Source organism: Macrobrachium rosenbergii, chromosome 42, assembly GCF_040412425.1.
Source record: "Macrobrachium rosenbergii isolate ZJJX-2024 chromosome 42, ASM4041242v1, whole genome shotgun sequence".
In the NCBI taxonomy this organism is placed as follows: Eukaryota; Metazoa; Arthropoda; class Malacostraca; order Decapoda; family Palaemonidae; genus Macrobrachium; species Macrobrachium rosenbergii.
The window spans coordinates 56,258,449-56,278,661 of NC_089782.1; the positions used below are offsets into that span (position 1 = coordinate 56,258,449).

Sequence of the window (20,213 nt, forward strand, 5' to 3'; positions counted from 1 at the left end):
GGCTAGCTCTTCCTCAGCCCCTAAGAAGTCCCAGTCTTCAAAGGGATCCCGTGGAAACACTTCGCTGGTGGATGGACGACAGGAACCTCTTGATAGGAGCATCCCTGCTTACTCCCCCTCCGGACATGCTGCTGTTCTCAGATGCAATGACCGAGGGATGGGGCGCATGCCTGGAGGAGTTACTGGAGGAGGTACTGGTGCATCAGGGTTCAGGAGAACCCTGGGCATCGGTTGCTCCCATGCGCTTGGCAGCGGGAGCAGTGAAACTCAAGGTACTGCTAGCGAGCGACCCGGTAGCCCTATGTGTGGGAGCGGGCTGTCTGCTGGAAGCTCTACAAGACTTCCTGCGGGTGGGCGAGACAGCCTTCTTCTTCCTTCGCTTGCTAGCCTTGGAAGAAGAAGGGGAGGATGCAACAGCACTCAACAAGAAAGACAAAGATGAAGAATGATGACGACAACGATGACTTCCATCTCATATTCTTCGACTTCTACTTACCTAGGGCGGCTGTAGACAGCAGAGTGTGGAGGAGGATGTCACCAAGTGATGAAATTGATGCCAACACCAGGGGGCACATTACTGAAGAAATGTGCAGTGATACTGCAGCTGTAGTGGTTGCCCTCGAGCCAGTGGATACTGTAACTGTAGAAGTCATCAAGGTTATGGGTAGCAGCAGTAATGAAAAAGCCCTGTACAGCCTTCAAGTGGTGAATTATACCAGACACACTTGGCTCTCCCAAGAGACCTAGTGAGGGCCACAACTCCCTAAGTCCCTTGGGCTCCACGCACCTGTAACAAAGTTCGGGTTAGGGGAGACAGTCTTCCCCTCCCCCCGCCTCGAGAAGGAGCGTCCTCCCTTCGGGGCCTTCCACTGACGACGCAGCAGGAGTCGGCGAAGGGGAAACCACTCCCTTAGGAGTGGTAACAACTGTCTAAGTTTGGCTGGGGGCAAGAAGGAGCCAGAGAGAATCTTTGGTGTCACTGGCGGAGTATTGTAATCTGACGACACCGGAGAAACTTTTTTCTCTCTCTTTTTATTCCAGGCAAACTTCACCCACTGTTCAGAAGGCCAGACCCGATTGATTAAAGTCATTCCTACAGAATGACATGCACAAAGTGTGGGAATCAACCTTAATTAACAAGAGGAACTGATTACAAAGTTTGTCTCTCCCCAGGCAATGCCCAAGGGTTATTGGTTTCCTCTCTGTAGCAGGCAGTTGTAAATTGGTTTGCATACTTTATTATTTCACAGAATATACAAGGAAGCAAATTGGAAAACAAAAAGCATGAAAGCAAATGGCAGTTGGGCAGTGAGTGCCGCAGACATCTTCACTCGATGGTGGCCGAAAGCAAAATAGAGTGCAGACTGATGAGTGTACTGGGCTTTCCCCTGCCATTGGTAGTTAACGACCTTGTCTGAAAAGTTGAATGGCTGTTCCCATTAAGGAAGATGATGCTGATAGATCTGGAAATGATGTAGATAGGGAGAATACCATGCAGGAAATATTAGATAATGTTGATGAGGTCTTTTGTGGATTAAATACAGAAATTGAAGAATTCCAGGCATTTAGAAAAAGTAGTTCTATAGTTAGTAGGGGAATTTTAGAACAGTTAGTTGATATCAGGTTGGTTTGGACGGTAGCGATGAGACAGATGTACTAAGTAGCTCAGTAGAAAGTAGGTATGATATTTAGGATAGTTGTAAGGATGAAAATTATTCTGATTAAATTAATAGTAATAGTGCGAACTAATTTAAAACCCGTGACAATACTTTGCTGGATAAATTGGATGTAAATGGTAGGACAAAAACATAGGATTGTATTTTTGGTTGAAATAAGGTGTGTGAACAATGGCTGAAAAGAGGGAAGAGAATGTACAGTAGTGTTAAAAGATAGTTAATGTCTGTAAGTTAATGTCTGTAAAAATAAACTTTATTTTTTAAAATAATGTTCATGAATTTTATTTAATTTTTATTGAGCCATTGTTCAACAACCTTATTTAATAATGGACTTTTCTCCACAGAAGTGTTGTGGGAAGGTCTGCCCCTTGTGAGTGTGGGTTGACTGAAGCTTAGTGATTGGAGCTACCTGGATGTGGATGAAGGAGTTCCAAGTACTGTACAATGAAGACAATTTCTATACAGTGATTGAGGTTTGATATACTGCTGGCTATTGAGTGAGACCCAATAGCGATGGTTTGACTTAACCAGTTTGAAAAGAAAGGAAGACTTTTTCTCCCATCTCATCTAAATATTGGAATGAGAGGCTGGTTATACATATATATATATACTAGTGGTGTACTAAAAAAAAAAAGGAATATTTCTTGCGTGATTTGTGGACTTCTCTGGATTGGATTTTTTTTTTTATAATACTAATTGTATACATAGTTTTGGTTTTGGCCAAGACAAAATAGCAGATTTTTAAAGTAAATTGCATTTTTCCTAACATACAGTCCTGAAGTTCTTTACATAGGATTTAGCTTGCAAATGCGAGCTGGGATGGCTGTTCAACTTTCAGGCAAGGTCTTAAACTACTGGTGGTAGGGGAGAAGCCCCACAATTCGTAGGTCTGCACTCCACTTTGCTTTTAGACCCAGGTACAGTACTAGAATAAGGGGTGCCTGAGGTATGACGTAAATGTAAAGAACTTTGGGTTTGTATGACAGAAAAAATACAGATTACTTTAAAAATTTGCTATTTGTTCCTACACAATTACAAACCCTTGTTCTTTACATACGAGACTTACCCATTGGTGGGGGAAGTCTGTGCAGATCTCTGAACCGACTGGTTGGTTCTACCCACCTGGGAATACCTTCCTGGTCTGGGAGGGCTGAGGAAGGAGTCCTGCACCTCTAGCTTGTTGGACATATAGGATGTTGCAGCTGCTAGACTTCTGGGGTTAAAGTACGGTAAACCCCCATATTTGCATTCTCAAGGTTCACGGACTCAGCAATTCGCGGGATTTTCTGTGGAACCCATATGTAAATTATTCACGGGAAAACTCATTCATTCGTGGAATTTTTGAGCAATATTCTGTGTTTTCATATTATTTTCATGACTAAATAATGTACTGTACCTACATATACAGTTTATAATAAAATAATGATTTACAGTACTAATTTTCAAATATTAGTATTAAGTTTAATTAGATTAAATAATAACATTAAATAATAAAAATAATAATTCTCTCTCTCTCTCTCTCTCTCTCTCTCTCTCTCTCTCTCTCTCTCTCTCTCTCTCTCTCTCTCTCTCTCTTATTGAGGTGAGGAAATTTTTATGCATACGTATATTTATTTGTTTTATATGATAAATAAATGATATACTAATTTTCAAATATAATATTAATCATTTTCAGATGTTAATATTAGTATTAATATTAGTGTAAAGAAAATACTGTATAGTGAATTAGTAAGATTTTATTTCAATATACATTCTCTCTTCTGAAAGGTTTGGAGCAGGAGGGTGCCAGTGAACCTGTGAAATATGTCAAATTACTTGACATTTCTGGGCTCGACCTGTGTCACCCAGTGAAATAGTCCATTAGCACTGATTTCTAGGTATAAGTATTGCTAAGTATACCAGAGAAAAAGCTAACCATAATGCCAGGGTTACGACCCCTGGATCGAACGCCATTAGATGGTGTCAGTATACACAAGGAGTGAGTGGTTGCCACTACCACAGGTCTCCGTCCTTATAGATCTCTCCAATCTCAAAACCCCGAAAAGTGAGGGGCCGTTCTAAACCTCATCCTCCGCACCCAGCCAACCACCACCCCGGCTGCCATCTTATAAACATTCCAATTTAGCACGCCTTTCAGATCACACTGTGTTTTTTCTTGGTGTTGTGTTTTTGGTTTTTTACTGATACGATATGTCTTCCCACCCAGAATTCCCACCATCTAAGTTGAGTACCATTTCCTTTTGGTTTTTTATTACAGAGGCATATTATTTGACTGTTCGTATATTGTTTACCAGGTTAAATAGTGCTTTCATGGCCGGCGTGGGCTGTGTCTGCCTCTGCCATGCTTGACCCTCAGTCTTCGCATGTTATTAGCAGGAAGTTCTGCTAGTTTTTATCCATGCTCCATTCCATTGGAGCCTTATTTGTAGAAATTACCATTTCGCTGACAGGAGGCTAGGGAGCCCGTATCTGATTGATCTAGGCTAGGGATGGAGGTATTCCCCTCCCCTTTTTTCTGATCATAAATTTCTCCCTTTTCCCCTGGTTTCCTTCCTCCACCAGCGAGTTGGTACCTTCTAGATGGTGGTATTGTTATGCTCATGATCATAACTGATGTGTACGAGGATGGATGACATGTCTATTCTTGGATTAGTTTTATATGTGATTCGGCATCAGAGGCGGCCATCTTGGGTATCCCCGCTTTCGTATAACGGTTGTTGTTTGGCCCTCTCTGCCGCTGAGTCATTTTGTATTCATAAGTATATATTTTTAAGTATATATAATTTTAAACTTCTCACATCGAATGGTCCCCTTTTTTATGTTAGTACTCTTGACGTCAGGTAGTTTTATTCGATTAGGTATAGCCTAGCCTACTCAACCGTACCATAATTGGTTTCGGAGAGTTAGGCTGGACAGGATAGGCGCTTTTCACGATGCTCATGCTACCTAGCTCACCTGACCAGGCCGTTTTGAGGTTTTGGAGGGAGTTGTTAGGTTTGTGAGGGAGTTCCTCGTTCTCTCTTGGCCCACCTGACCAGGCCGTTAGGTTTTGGATGGTGAGGTTAGGCTAGTGAGGGAGTTACTCTTCCCCCTTAGCCCACCTGACCAGGCCGTGAGGTTTTGGAGGTGAGGTTAGAATAGTGAAGGTCTCCTCAATTCATAGTCTTCCACCTGACCAGGCTGTCGGTTTTGGAGGTGTGGCCAGGTTATGCAAGGTTCCTTCCCCCCCTCACCTGTAGCGCTCATCCTGGCCTTCCTGATCAAACCAAGAAGTTTTGGTTTTGGAGGGTAGGCTGGGATCGAAGGTTGCACAGGTTATTTCGTGTATGTAGCCTAGCCCTTCTTTACCTGATCAGTTAGTTTTTGGTGAGCGACCTAGGCATCTTCCTAGCAGAGGGAAACCGATCGCTTGCGTTCGGCACCCCGTGGGGAGTTTTCATTCGGCTTCCAGAGGGTGCTACCCACCCGTCTGGTTGCCGTTCGCCGGGTTTTCGCCACTCTGCTACCTTTCCCTTATCGGGCGGTGTTTCGTTTGCTCGCTTTCCACAGTTATAGCTGGAGCGTTGAACACTGTCCCAGGGATGCAATCATGAGTTCCGTTACGTTCAGTCTCCGCCAGGTTAGTTGGATCTTTCATTGTTATCGTCCATGTTACCACTCAGGTGGGTATGGTTTTCGGTTAGTTGGCGCTTTCCACTATGTGGTTTCCGCCCTGGGTGATTGAGAGTTGGGGCATATCACGAACACTCCTTTCCGCCACCTACGCCGTTTCCATAATATGTGACATAACGAGATTTCGTGGCAAATCACGGCGAAGTACCATAGCGCCAGACTATCTTAGAGCACTTTTGTTTACATGATTAGTAGTTGGCCATTCTGTAGCATAACCTATGTTTATTACTCTGTACTGCCGGATTCAATTCCAGCGGGTTTTACCTGATGACACGCATATTTCATCACCCATAAATCTGTGTATTAGTCTTGTACTACCGGATTCAATTTCGGCGGGTTTTGCCTGATGACACACATGTTTCATCACCCATAATCTATGTTAAGGTAGCCTATTACCGCTGGACCTACTCTGGCGGGTCTTGCCTTGACGTTACTCACGTACCGCCATTCCACTTACAGATGGTACGCTGTCAGGAGCCAGGGTGCACAGTGGTTCTCCAACAACCCTGTGGACACGAGGTGTGTCGGTCGCACTCCAGCTGCTCAGTCCACGTTGGGGACCTGATCGTCTGGCACCCAGATGGCTGTGAAGTCTGCTACGCTCTGTACGAGCTAGTGGTGGATGAGTCGGTAAGTTTTAAGAGACCGCTAACCTTTAGTCTCTTTTGACTTTAATGATTTATATAGACATATACGGGTTATTGGAGAATATTCTCAGTAAATCCTGCCCTTTCTTACAGTCTGACCGGATCATCCGTGACTCTTTGCTGTCAACTCTGAAGATCTGGGTCGGGGAACGTTGCGTCTCAAAGACCTTATGTCCTTTCGGAGGGAGATTTGCAATCTCCTCTACCCGAGCCTGGATCTCTGCTGCAGTGCCGGTGGAATTGGCGCCCCTATCATCGAGAGGATCCGGGAAGAGACGCAGCCCTCCCAAGAAGACAACCTGTGCGGAGAGGTGACGGAAGAGGTGGCGGCTATCAACATCCACCTCGAGCCGATGAGTGTGGACTTGGACCACCAGGTAGAAGGTAAGGTGGTAAGTGAGGCAGGGGGAGAGTTTTGGTAGTCCCCTTTTTGGTTCTCCTTCTTCTTCTTCTTCTTCCTTTCAAGGGTTTCCTAAACCAGCTATCCTTGAGGACAGATCTAGGTCCGTTGTCCCCAAGGTGAAATCCTTGAAAAGAAGGACTTACCAAAGTCCTCTAGACCTCAAAGGTCTAATCCATCAGCTCCTTAAGGTCGTCACTGGCTCTTAAACCAGTGGCGTCCACTAGTCAAGGCTACTCCCCGTCCAAAGGGTCAAGATCCAGGGTGTCCAAGGCTAATCCTCCACAGCCTAACTTTGACCCTGAGGCTTTTTGCTGAACTTCTGATGCAGAAGTTGGACTCTAGGGTTGAAGCTAGGATTCAAGACCTTTCTTCCCAGCTTGCTTCAAGCTTGAGACCTCTGGTCAGTCAGTGCTGTCATTGGCACAAAGGATGCAGGCCCAGGAAAGCTTGCTCTCCGGATTTATCCAATCCGGAGCAGTACAGCACTCTCATGTTGTTCCGGATGCCTCCAGACTGTCCCCCTTTGATAAGGGGAACCCGTGGCGGCTGGCTCTTCACGCCCCCCTGCATAATGATACCCTGACCATCGAGGGCTTGGGCACTCGTCGTCTGGAAGAACTGGAGTTCTTTCCACCCGACCTGGTGCCTCCCTACCCAGGCTATGCCAGGCTAACAGAGGAAACCTGGATTAGATCAGACAAGGCCCCGAAGGAAACAGTTATCTTTCCCAGGGACCAAGCCCAATCCACCCTGATGCGCGCTCTCACTGACTGGGAGTGCGAGAATACAAAGCTTACTCCCTTTAAAGGGACTTTTACGATGTTTGCGGTAGGTGACTCCATCCCCACCCCCTGCACAGCTAAGGTCGCAGTGTTGACTAGTCAGGCGGGAATAGAGGGCAAACCGCTGCCTCAACTCGGGAGACAGATCCCACCTCCCTTCTTTTCCCGGTGATTGAATTCTGGTCAGGAGCTCTGGCACGTTCACGGTGGGTAAACTTGACCCTGAGTGTGCCTCCACCTGTTCAGTGAACAGCTTCCCAGGATTCGGAGGCCCTTCTGAAAGCGGAGTTTGAGGCTAAGTGCAGGTTGAGTCGCTCCTGCATTCCATCACCATTACAGAGGTAACAGCGTTAACTTACGCTGATGAACCTCTGTTCCAGGTCCTAACAAAATCACTGTTAGCGTCATTTCAGTCGGACCTTTATGACTTTGTAGTGGCGAGACAAAACTGCCGGAAGCATATCTTCGCAGATGCCACTATCAGACATGAGCCCAATAGACTCATGAAGAGTTCTATCTGGGGACCTAACATCTTCCCTGAGGATGAGGTCAATAATGTTCTAGCGGAGGCAACCAGAGCAAATCAAAGTCTTCGCTCCCGCTGAAGTCTCCCTTTAAAAGGAAATCCACCGAGACCTCCGGACCTCAATCCAGGGAAAAGAAGAGGTTCAGGAGATATAGGAAACCCCAGGCTCAAACTATGCTTCAGGCTGTACCGGTCTCTCAGATCGGACAGCCTTCCACTTCCAAAGCTCAGCCTCAGCAGCAGTTCGTACTGATGCAGCCGGCTCAGCAAACCCCTGCTCCGCCAGCCTTCGTAGCGTCCCCAGCCTTCAACGCTTCGTTTGAAAGCCAAGGGGCGTTTCGAGGCTACAACAGGCATGCGAGGGGGAGCAGAGCCAGAGCTGCCTACAGAGGTAGGACTGCACTAGACCTCTCTCCATGGAGAGGAGGCCGAGGAGGCAGAGGAAGTAAGTCCTCTTCCATCCAATGAGTCTCCTCAGGTAGGCGGAGGTTATATCTCTTCGGGACCATTGGACCTTCAGTCCGTGGGCCCCACAGCATAGTTTCAAAAGGTCTGGGATGGAGCTGGAGCAGAGAGCCTCCTCCGCCAGTCAGATTCCATCAACCTCCATCCAAAGACTTACTTGACTTTGTAAAGACCTTCTTCAAAGAAGGCAATAAAGAAAGTGAGACACCTGAAGTTTCAGGGCCGTCTGTTCAGTGTCCCGAAGAAAGACTCAATCCAGCAAAGAGTAATTCTAGACTTGTCTCGTCTCAACTTATACATTCACTGCGACAAGTTTCGCATGCTTACAATCTCGCAGGTGCGAACCCTACTTCCCTGTGGGGCCGTCACCACCTCTATAGATCTTTCAGACGCATATTATCCGTCCCGATTGCAGAAACTTCTCTCCTTACCTAGGGTTCAGACTAGGAAACAAGCATACTTGTTCAGAGTCATGCCATTCGGGCTCAACATAGCGCCCAGGATTTTTACCAAACTGGCAGAGACAGTAGTCCAACAGCTACGGGCCCAAGGGATTATGTTAGCCGCATACCTGGACGATTGGATAATTTGGGCATCCAACGCCAAGGAATGTCAGCAACATTCATAGTGATCAGCTTCCTGGAATCCTTAGGTTTTCAAATAAACAGGAAGAAATCCCGTCTAGTTCGGAGGCTCAGTTTCAGTGGTTAGGAATCCAATGGGATCTAAACACACACAAACTGTCACTTCCGCCAGCCAAAAGGAGGAAATAGCCAAAGCTACCAGGCAGTTCCTCAAAAACAAAAGAGCCTCTCGTCATTGCCCAGGAAAGAGTCCTAGGTTCTCTTCAGTTCGCGTCAGTGACAGATTTGCTGCTGAAAGCCAAACTGAAGGATATAAGCAGAGTATGGCGGAGACGAGCCAACAGCAGGAACAGAGACAAAATGTCTCTAATTCCGCCGGTGTTGAGGAAGAGGCTTCGACCGTGGTCAACAGTCAAGAGTTTGTCAAGGTCAGTGCCTCTCCAATTTCCCCCTACCATCATTAGTGATCCATACGGATGCTTCCCTGAGCGGGTGGGGAGGATACTCTCAACACAAGAAAGTTCAAGGAACGTGGTCAACTGTATTCCGCCAGTTCCATATCAACATTCTAGAAGCAATGGCAGTATTTCTAACACTAAAGAAGCTACGTCCAACCAGACAGATTCATATCAGACTGGTACTGGACAGTGCAGTAGTTGTGCATTGTATAAACAGAGGGGGCTCCAAGTCGAGCCATATCAATCAGGTAATGATTGCAATTTTCTCTCTGGCAAGGAAACATCTTTGGCACCTATCAGCTACCCATCTGGCAGGTGTTCGGAATGTCATTGCAGATTCACTATCCAGGACAACTCCGCTGGAGTCGGAATGGTCATTGGACAAAGCATCATTCAGTGGATTTGTCTTCAGGTACTGGGTCTCCAGGTGGACCTGTTTGCCACAGAGAGCAACCACAAGCTTCCGTGTTACGTTGCTCCCAATCTAGACCCTCTAGCTCACTCCACGGATGCGATGTCAATAGACTGGAACAGGTGGCAAAGGATCTATCTGTTTCCACCAATAAACCTATTAATGAAAGTTCTACACAAACTCAGATCATTCAAAGGTCAAGTAGCACTTGTAGCACCCAACTGGCCGAAGAGCAATTGGTTTCCTCTTCTTCTAGAGTTGAAACTCCGGCGCAAACAAATCCCCAGTCCAAGATTGACACAAGTAGTACAAACTCGGACTGTGTCAGCTTCCTCAAGAATTCTGAATGCCCTAGCTTTATGGACTTCATGAAGTTTGCAGCTCAGAAAGACGCTAACATTGATCCTATTAATACACTGTTCATAGAATCAGACAAGAGGGAATCTACTCTCAGACAATATGACTCAGCAGTTAAAAAGTTAGCATTATTTTTGAGGGAATCTGAAGCTCAGGAAATGACCATGAACCTAGCAATCTCTTTCTTCAGGTCATTATTTGAGAAAGGACTGGCCTCTAGTACTATTACTACAGCAAAATCTGCTTTAAGAAAAATATTTTTACATGGCTTCAATATTAACCTTACAGACTCATATTTTTCGTCAATTCCTAAAGCATGCGCTCGTCTTAGACCAGCAACCCGTCCACACACGGTTTCCTGGTTCTTAAATGACGTACTTAAATTAGCATCAGACACTGATAATGAATTATGTTCATACTCGAGTCTGTTAAGGAAAACGTTATTTCTAGTAAGTCTGGCCTCAGGGGCTAGAATTTCTGAACTGTCTGCTCTCTCTAGAGAACCGAACCATGTTGATTTCCTCCCGTCAGGAGAAGTTCTGTTGTCTCTGGATCTCAAGTTTCTAGCAAAGAATGAGGATCCACAAAATAGATGGTCTCCTTGGAAGGTTATTCCCCTTCCACAGGATCTGTCTTATGTCCAGTTAACACTTTAAAAGCTTATTTAAATAGAACTTCTAATAGAATGTCTGGCCCTCTTTTGTTAGGGAAAATGGAGGAACCATTTCCTTAAAGGCCATCAGGCAACAAATACTGTATTTCATTAAGCAAGCAAACCTGGATTCAGTACCTAGGGTACATGATATTCAAAGGTGGCCACCTCAGCTAATTATTTTCATAATATGAATTTTGATGACCTTAAAAGTATACGGGCTGGAAATCACCAACAGTATTCAAACGTCACTATCTTAAGTCTCTAGAGGCCCTTAAATACTCCACAGTGGCTGCAGGAAGTATTGTTCCCCCAGCCCTAGACTAGTTTATGTAACCTTAGTTTATCCTATTGTTTATTTCTCTCTCGCCTACCTGCCTCGTTTACTTGCCTTGCCCTCTAACCTTTAGGTCAGGCCTGCTTCACAGCCTGACTCTGGCCGTTCATGGATTTCATGTTGTAATCTTTTGTTAGCCTTAAGTGTCTTGGTGTTAGTTATTTTATGATTTAGACTGTGTGCCCTATAATGTTAATTATGTTTTTATTATAAATGTTTTGGGTTATTAAAACACAGTAATTTTCTCATAGTTTTATTTAGCTCCATTAAGGTAATTCTTAGAGGACTCCACAAGCTTTTGTATGGCTGATTCTCTGTCACGATTTCACTGGGTGACACAGGTCGAGCCCAGAAAGGGATTTTGACAAAGGAAAAATCTATTTCTGGGAAGACCTGTGTCACCCAGTGACCCATCCCTGTACTTCCTTTTTTTCCCTCCCGAGTGGCATACCAAGCTTGGGAGGTGCTAATTTGGGATGTTTATAAGATGGCGGCCGGGGTGGTGGTTGGCTGGGTGTGGAGGATGAGGTTTAGAACGGCCCCTCACTTTTGGGTTTTGAGATTGGAGAGATCTATAGGAGGAGACCTGTGGTAGTGGCAACCACTCACCCCTTGTGTATACCGACACCATCTAATGGCGTTCGATCCAGGGGTCGTAACCCTGGCATTATGGTTAGCTTTTTCTCTGGTATACTTAGCAATACTTATACCTAGAAATCAGTGCTAATGGACTATTTCACTGGGTGACACAGGTCTTCCCCCAGAAATAGATTTTTCCTTTGTCAAAATTCCTTTTCTGACTGCAAGGGTAAAAGATGTTGCCACTCCGTGGTCAAATAAATTTCTCCCTTCCTTCCTTTCTTAGTTCTCTCTCTCTCTCTCTCTCTCTCTCTCTCTCTCTCTCTCTCTCTCTCTCTCTCTCTCTCTCTCTCTCTCTCTCTCTCTCTCGGGTAGAATGTGAGAAATGGATGGATAGATAGATAAATAGATACTTAGTTCAGGCCCCTCTCTCTCTCTCTCTCTCTCTCTCTCTCTCTCTCTCTCTCTCTCTCTCTCTCTCTCTCTCTCACTGAGATGAGAATTTTTATGCATATGTAATATTTACGTATGTTTATTTGTCTTGTATGATAAATAAATGATTTACTAATTTTCAAATATTAATAGTAATGTAAAAAGCAAAATATCAGTTCATTAAGGAAAAGCTCAATACAAATTCTTTTAATTCATCTATATTGCAGTACACTCCCTGAACACCTGAATTAGCCCTGGTCACTGACCAGCCCAAACTGTATCCCCATAATTTTACCCACAAAGTGGGTAATTAACTGTCAGCGTTACCAACGCTACAGGAAAAATCTTGTCAAATGAGTTACTGGAGGTACCATTGACAACGCTGCTGCAAATACCAGCCGACAGAGGCTGACATCCCTAATTGTTATTTGTTCGCCGTGGTGTGTGGGTGTGTCCCACATCATGAGAACTTTTGGTCATTTAGCCGGACCCCCATTTAAAGAATTTGGACATCAGATTACGATCCTGGACTTTTTTCAATACCTTTTCTCCTGGATTTATACTTTATTGATTGGATTTGGAACTTCTCTCCTGGTTTTAACTTTGGATCAGTACTTTGGACTCGACTGGATAAGTCAGACAAGAAGACATCACCGTCTGCTAGCGCTGCTGTTTCCACTTCATGTACATCTTCGACGACCGAGCCTTCTACTACTGTACTGGAGATGCTGCCGCTCATCGGTCCTGCGTGTCTTGCAAGCAGAGGATGAGTACCCTCAAACACGATCTACATTCTGTTTGTATTTTATGTAGAAAGGTTCAGTGTAGTAGTAGTCAGAGATGTACGAGTATAGGTCTTTGTCAGTAGATCAAATGGAGGATTATTTGAAACACAGAAAATCCTTTACCTTGAAGAGCAAGAGTAGGTCAGGATCAGCTGTAGGGTTACAATCAGTAGATAAGGAAGCTGTAGATTCAGAGTTATTCAAGAAGTTAGAGGACAGTTTTTCATCCAGTATGTCTAGCCTATTTCTAGCCTGATGAGTAAGTTAACAGAGAATAGAGATAGTGATAGTAGTAGCATAGTTGATTTTAATCGTTCTTTTTCAGCCTCCCTGCCTGTTCCAGAACCAGCCCTAATGTGTGCCGGGGGTCATGGAGAACCACAAGCCTTGAAGGTAGGTTCTGCCGACTCCCCGGCGCGGAGCAGGCAGTGTTGGCAGCAGATTCCCCCCCTTCCTACTCAAGATGTAAGTTCTGAGGTTGATGTAGAGTTAGGTAAGACAGAAACAAGTAGGGAAAATAGGTCAGGAAGTATTCAGGAAGAGAAGTGGAAGGTGCAGTCTTCTTCAGGTTGGGGTTTCTAGTGTGATGACTTCGTCTTGGATCCATTTTCGGTTTTATTTCCTGCTTCGAGTTCTTTACAACAGAAGGTTTCTAAGTCTGTGGTTTGTCATTCGGATGTGGTTTCGGGTTTGTCGGGTTCTGTAGTGTTGGAGAGTGCTCCTTCGTCCTCGAAGGTTCCTTTTCCTTCGGTGGATGAGTTTGGTTCGTCTTGCAGTGGTGGTAATTCTGGTGATAGAGTTTTCAATTTGGCTCAATATAATGCAGAATTGTTGGGTTTGTCACAGGGTTATAGATTACTAGTTAGGCAATCTTCAATTTTAGGTTTTCCAATATCCACGATCATGCCTTGAAGAATTTTCCTGAGTTTGCTAGTGATGTTTGTCAAGATTATCAAGGGGGAACAGAGTCGGTCTAGCTTCTTCCTCTAAAAAAAAAAAAAATTATGGCCTCTTCTGCTGCTTCTGAGTTTTCCTTTTTCCCCGATTTCTTCTAAGCCTTCTTCCAATGTCTTTACACAATCTTCTTTATCGGGTCACTCTTTGGAGTCTCCCCTCGCTCATCCTGTTTTCTTTGCCATTAAGTCAGCAGAACAAAGAATTTTCATTGGTTCAATCCTGTAACGTTGGAGTTTTCAGTGGCTCCTTCTCTCTCTCTTGGGGTTTGAGGTAAGGTGTACCTTTGGCGGGGCTGTCTTCTTTAGCAGCTTACATGGGTACCTGTAGTTTTCTCAGGCTTCTGGTCTAGATGCTTCACAGGCGGTTGCAGAGTCTTCCGCAACTCTGTATTTTCGTCCTTTACTGGGTTGAAAACATAATGTGTCCTCCGCGGTTCTTGCGGATGCTACGGTATTTGGCGTATCATCTGTGTCATCATTGAGTGTATCAGTACCGATGGTGTCCTTAGCCTCTCCTTTTCACTAGAGTAGCTGGTAATTTTCCTTCTTTGGTCTCCATTGGTTCTGCAGCTTGTAGCTTGCCCTGAGAAACACCTTTGAGTACTGGACCAGTTGGCATGTTCTCCACCTGTCCAACATTGGCGATAGGTGCTTCGGTGGTTATTCTGAGTGTGGCTGCTTTCTTTTATCTCCTTCTACTTCTTTCTCAACTTTTACTGTGGCTATTTCTGTTCCTCCTTCTAAGGTGTTCAATGTGGGTTAGGCTTTGGTTCTGGGTCATCAGGGAGCTCTTCCTCCCTCTCCCTTAATCAGTATGACTTCAGCTCCTGATACCCGTCCTGGTGCGGTGTTGGTTCATCTGGCATTGGGTGGATTGGGTGTTTTGGCCTCTCCGCTCGCAGGGGTGGGTGTTTGTCGCCCAGGTGTGGTCGGCCCAGGTGTTACGTCATTGTCGCTGGGTGGTGCAGGGTTTGCGCAGTTGAGTGCGTCTGACTCAAGAGTTTTGTCATCAGCTTTAGTTGGTACAGGGTTTGCGCAACCGGGTTACGGTTGGCTCGGGTATGATGGGGTCAGGTATGTCAGGTGTTGGTCTCGCACATCCTGGTGTCGTGAGTTCCGGGTTATCGGGTGCAGCTCTTGCAGGTGGTCAGTCTGTCTCTTTTCTTGTTCCGGTTTGGTCAGACCAGTCTGACAGAGAATGCTCTTTTGAAGAAGAGGAGCCGGTACCACATTTACAGTAGGTTTTTTTTTTCTCCAGTGAATGAAAGCGAGTATATATAAGTGGATGGTGGACTTTATCCATTCTCTCTATTCGCAGTCCAGGCTCCTGAGGAACCTACACAACCAAACCAAGCAATGTTGGAATTATTGTTTGCAACTAAACCAGTAGTCTCCCAAACATCAAGTAAACCGGTCTGGTTTGGCCGAGTCGGGCGGGTGTTGAGGGAGGTGGACTCTGGGTTAGCTTCTCTTATCGGGTCGGGTAGACAGGATTCAACCTTGCTTCCTAATCTGAAGGGGTTCTATAGGCTAGCGGGTAACCCTTCTGCCGGTGTCAGAGTTCCTCTCAACGAATCTGTTGAGGTTGTTCTCTCTCAGGTTCCTTCGTCGAACCGTTTGGTAGCGGTTACATCTCGTGAGGCTTGTATTTTGTAGGACACTTTTCGCAGCCAGTCTGAGGCCTTGTCCCACTCTTTGTGGATGTTGTCTGGGTTGATGGGGTTTCTCAAACAAGTTGGATATACTGCCTCCAATCCTGTACTGTTTGACAACCTCATCACTTCGGTTTCGATGGGGTTGGCATACCAGGCTAACATTTTCAGCTGGCTGTACAACATTCTTTGAAGAAGAGGAGGGACTTCTTTTTACATCATTTTCCGCCTCACTATCCGGACATACATAAGAGGGTTCTGTTGAGGGCACCTTTTTGCACTCTGCAACAGTCCTTTTAGAGAGGAGGATGTCTCCTCCATGGTCTATTTCGTGTCGTCGTCAGCAGTAGCGTCACAGGAAGCCATGATTTGTGTGGCTGCTCAGGGTTCAGGTGATGTGGCCAGTATGACGAACTTTGTTGCTTCTAACTTGTCTCCGGTGTCGGCAATTATGCATCGTCGAGGGTACAGAATGATTGAAGTATCTAGTCCTTAGTTGATCCTTGCCTCCTCTTTGGAGGAGCTAGTAAGGGCGAGGGACTTCTTATTGAATCTGTGCAAGATACTAGGGGTCCCAGAAAATTGGCCCAGCCCTAGTGGCTTGGTCACCCAGGCCAGGCAAGAAGAGGTCTCTTTCTCAGTTTCTCCGTCTGTAGAAGCTCTAGCTTCAAAGAAGACGAGCATGCTCTTGGGATAGCCCCTGCCCACTTTAACGTGTGGGGGACCCCTCTCTCCGACCTGTGCAGACGCCATTATCGCAGTACAAAGCCATCTCCTTTGCTGTGTGTGAAGAGAACCTTGCTCACAGGAGACACTGGGCAGTCTCCATACATGAAGTGCCAGCACTTCCACTACCTGGTGATACCACAGGGGATTCTCTCTTGGGGCCTTGATAACAGAGCTAGCAGGTCCAGATACCACTCAGTGTGTGGCCACTTGGGAGCCACCAGTCAACCTGAGATTCGGGGTGAACATGACTTTGTTGACCACCCAGTGAGACAGAATGAAGGGAAGGCGTATGACTAGGGTGTCCCATGGATGCTGGAATGTAACCTTCATTGTAGCCCATGGGTCCAGCACAATTGAGCAAAGCACCAGTAACTTTCTGTTAAACTGGGTCATGAACAGGCCAATGATGGGAAGACCCCAAAGTTTGAAGAGACTTACTGCAGTGTCTTGGTGTAGGGATCATTCCGTCCCTATCACCTGACTGGCAACTGAGCTTGTCTACCACCATATTCCAAGACACCAAAATTTACCTAGCTGACAGCTCCACTGAATGCTCTACCGCCCACTTGTGCACCTGCACCATCAACTTGTGTAGCTGTAAGGAAACTAGCCCCAGTGCTTGTTGATGCATGCCACCACCATGATTTTTTTGCTCATCAACACCATGGAGCGCCTGTCCTATCATGCAGTCCTGAAACCCCTGAAGAGCTAAAATAGTCGCCTTGAGTTCCAGGACACTGATGTGGAGGTGTCTGTTGTTCTGGTCCACACACCTGAAATTAAAAGGTGTGCGCCCCATCCCTTGGTCGATGCATTAAAAAGCGTAGGAATCCCAGGATGGCGAGTGCCCAGTGATACTCTTACTACAAGGTTCCTATCATCCTGCCAAAATACCATATCTTTCCTATCCTCCTCTGACAAAGGAATAGGAAAGAAAGGAGGGCCCCTCGCTGGAGATCAAAACTCCTTCATCCTCTACTGAAGGGAGCGGAGGTGAAGCCGCCCATGAGGGACCAGCTTTTCAAAAGACTGAGAATGACTTGCCACTGTTGAGCAGGTTGTTCAAGATAGGAACTCCTGCTCTGCCTCTCTGAACCTACTGATACGCAAGTCTGAAGGGAAGACTCGCTGCTGCCATATCTATCAGTATGCCCAGATACTTTACCCCCTGGTTGGGAGGGAGATCTCACTACTCCCAGGTCATAACAAACTTTAAGATGATCTCTGTCCTGAACCAACTGTGGCAACAAGCTCGCCAGGACCAGCCAATCTTCAAGGTACCTCAAAAGACGTATCCTGTGCAAATGGCCCAAGCTGAGATCAGTGTGAACATGTGAGTGAACAACAGAGGTGTCATTGAGAACGTTGTATTTCCTAGAGGAAGTGTCTTGCATGAATGGCTAGACCAAAGCAAATTCTCTTGCCCAGAAACTAGAGAATTCACTTTGTCCGAGACCCCATCAGCAAGTCTAGACTTCATGGCTGATGAACAGTCTGCAGGAAAAACCAAGGTTTTTCCTCGAGATCATTATGATGCCCTATCATTCGAATGATCTCTACGAAATGCCTCTGTAACTCAGGGTGTCCGAGTCCTGGGGCATAGGTCCCTCCAGGTCATGGTCTTCCTGAGTCACTCCCTCTGCTGGAGAGGGACACTCACCAGGGCCCCTTGGCAATCCCTTAGCCACTGGAGTATACATCTTGTCCGGTCCAAGGACCAAACTAGGTACGTATGCTTCTGTGGACAGGCTGGGATAGGAGCGAGAATCCTAGGCCTATCCGGCTCCTGGAAAACCAAGAGGAGGTCGAGTGGGCAGGAAAGGGTCACGAGCACCCTTGCTCAGCCTGTTGAGGTCAAAGTCTCAGCAGGTGAGCGAGGCCGTGGGCGGTTGTCAACCCACTGTGATGACATCTGCACAGGCCTGGAAGAGCAGTCTCATTCACGCGAACGTAGGTGGCGGCTGTCCCGTAAGCATGTTCCTGTCTCCTTAGAAGCTGAGGCTCTTACAGATGATTGAGCAGGGACCTCCTCTTGCCTTGCCCAGGTGATGAGGCCGGTCAGCCTGGGCCACTCTTTTTGAAGAGCAGGAGGGTGGGGTGAGGGAGCACCTGCACACTCACTGGTCACATTCCCTCATTGGGCCCTACTGGCAGCCGGGCCTGAGTCTGTAGACTGGCGACCTTCACCAGATAAGGTAGGTGAGCTACTGGGACTGGTAGTGGTGCACCGGGTGGCTGGGGATCCCTGAGCAGTGGTTTCTCCCGTGCGCTCGGCAGTGGGAGTAGTGGTACTCGCAGTACTGCTAGCGAGAGACCCAGTAGCCCTCTTTGTAGGAGAGGGCTGGCCGCTAGAAGCTCTACAAGACTTCCTGTGGGCGGGCAAGGCAGCCTTCTTCTTCCTCCACTTGCTAGCTTCGGAAGAAGAAGGGGAGGAGGCAACAGCACTCAACGACGAAGACAGAGATGACTGCAACAACTTCCTTCTCCTCTTCTTAAACCTCTTCTTGCTGAGGGCAGCTTTAACAGCAGTATGTGGAAGGGAACATCATCCAGTAACAAAGTCTTCTCTCCCCCGGTGGCTCTCAACTGATATTGCAGTGGGAGTCGACAAAGGGAAAACCCCTACCTTAGGAGTGGTAACAGTATAGCTGAAGTTTAGCTGGGGGTAAGAAGGAACCAGAGAGAATCTTTGGTGTCACCGGCAGAGTATTGCACTTAGATGACATTGGAGAAACTTTCTTCTATCTCTTCTGTCTCACCCACTGTTCAGAAGGCTAGACCCAGCATTCTGAACATGAACTAGATTGATGCATTCATGTCTACAGCATAAAACACAAGGAGTATGAGGATCTACCTCGATAAAGGAGAGGAACCGTTTACAGGGTCTGTCCTTCCCTGGGCATCACCTAAGGTTAGCAGCATCCTTTCCAAAGTGGGCTTTAGTGATTGAGGGGTTTGCATAATAATTCTACTATCATAAAATGACAAATTTTAAAAGTAATTTGTGTTTTTCATAACTATACAAACCTGAGATCTTTACATGAGGAATTTGCTTCAGCTTAGCTGGAAAATGGCTGTTTAAAACTTCTAAACAAGGTGGTTAGGTAGTTAACTACCATCCGCCTGGTGGGAGACCTGCCCACCCGGGCGATAAGCATTCACTTTGCCTTTCGGCCCAGTTATCAGAATGAGGGGTGGCATGAAGTGGGCAGTAAATTAAAAGACCTCAGGTTTGTATAGTTAGGAAAAATACAAATTACTTTTTTAAAAATTTTTCATTTGTTCCTACACAATATACAAACCATCAGTCTTCACATGAGGAAGACTTACTTCCTTGGTGGGAGGAATCTGAGTAAGCTTCTGAACTGACTGGTAGTTCGCCACACCTGGGCCTCTTTCCTGGTCGTGTAGAGCAGAAGGAGTCCCTGCTTCTGACTTGTTGAACAAAAGTGTACTCAACTGTCAGGCTTCTGGACCTTTTCGAATGAATGGGTTTATAAGCGACATTAATTAAAAAAAGGCTAGGTTGAATCTAAGTCAGTGACAATAAAGCTATATTCTGTACAACCAGATTTATTGCCAGGCCCTCTCTCCCATTGTTAGAGAGAGGGTAGGACTTGCTCCTATTGATCTAAAGAATACAGATAATAGAAAGGTGCTCAGTTGCACAGCTCACCTGCATCAGTCGCCAGTCCAGCTTGTGATGGCTCATTAACCTCCCCTGTGTCTGCAGGGAAGAGGAAGGTTAGGGAAAGAGAAAAGGGAGGTCAGTCACTCATGCACGCACTTTCTCTTTCACAACTGAACACCTTAGGCGATAAGATACCTGGGTAAGCTACACAACTTGTTGAGCAGCTACCACAGGACCCAAGGGAAAAAGTGTCCAAGTACTTGTGGGGAACATCCAAAGGTAGGAGGTGAAGGTGGTCTGGTGCAACTAAACCCCTCTCCTTCAGTACATGAGGAACCAACAGATTCTTCCTGAATGCGAAGGACAGAGCAATGCCCCTGACCTCGTGAGCTCTCCCCTGGAATGTACTGGTGTCCTCCTTCCCAGATGCAGAGTACGCTCGTTTGATCGCGCCATGAAGCCAGAAAAAGATGGTGTT

General features: G+C 46.2%; 1 protein-coding gene across 1 annotated transcript in view; it reads left to right on the plus strand.

Moving 5' to 3' along the window:
- The first annotated feature begins 2,020 nt into the window (after positions 1–2,020).
- The window catches only part of LOC136828447 (divergent protein kinase domain 1C-like), a 90,808-nt gene continuing 72,615 nt past the window's right edge, over positions 2,021–20,213 (plus strand). Inside the window, exon 1 of the mRNA XM_067086517.1 lies at positions 2,021–2,149. Coding sequence (XP_066942618.1) covers positions 2,090–2,149 — 60 coding nt within the window. The 5' untranslated portion in view covers positions 2,021–2,089. The remainder of the gene's footprint in view (positions 2,150–20,213) is intronic.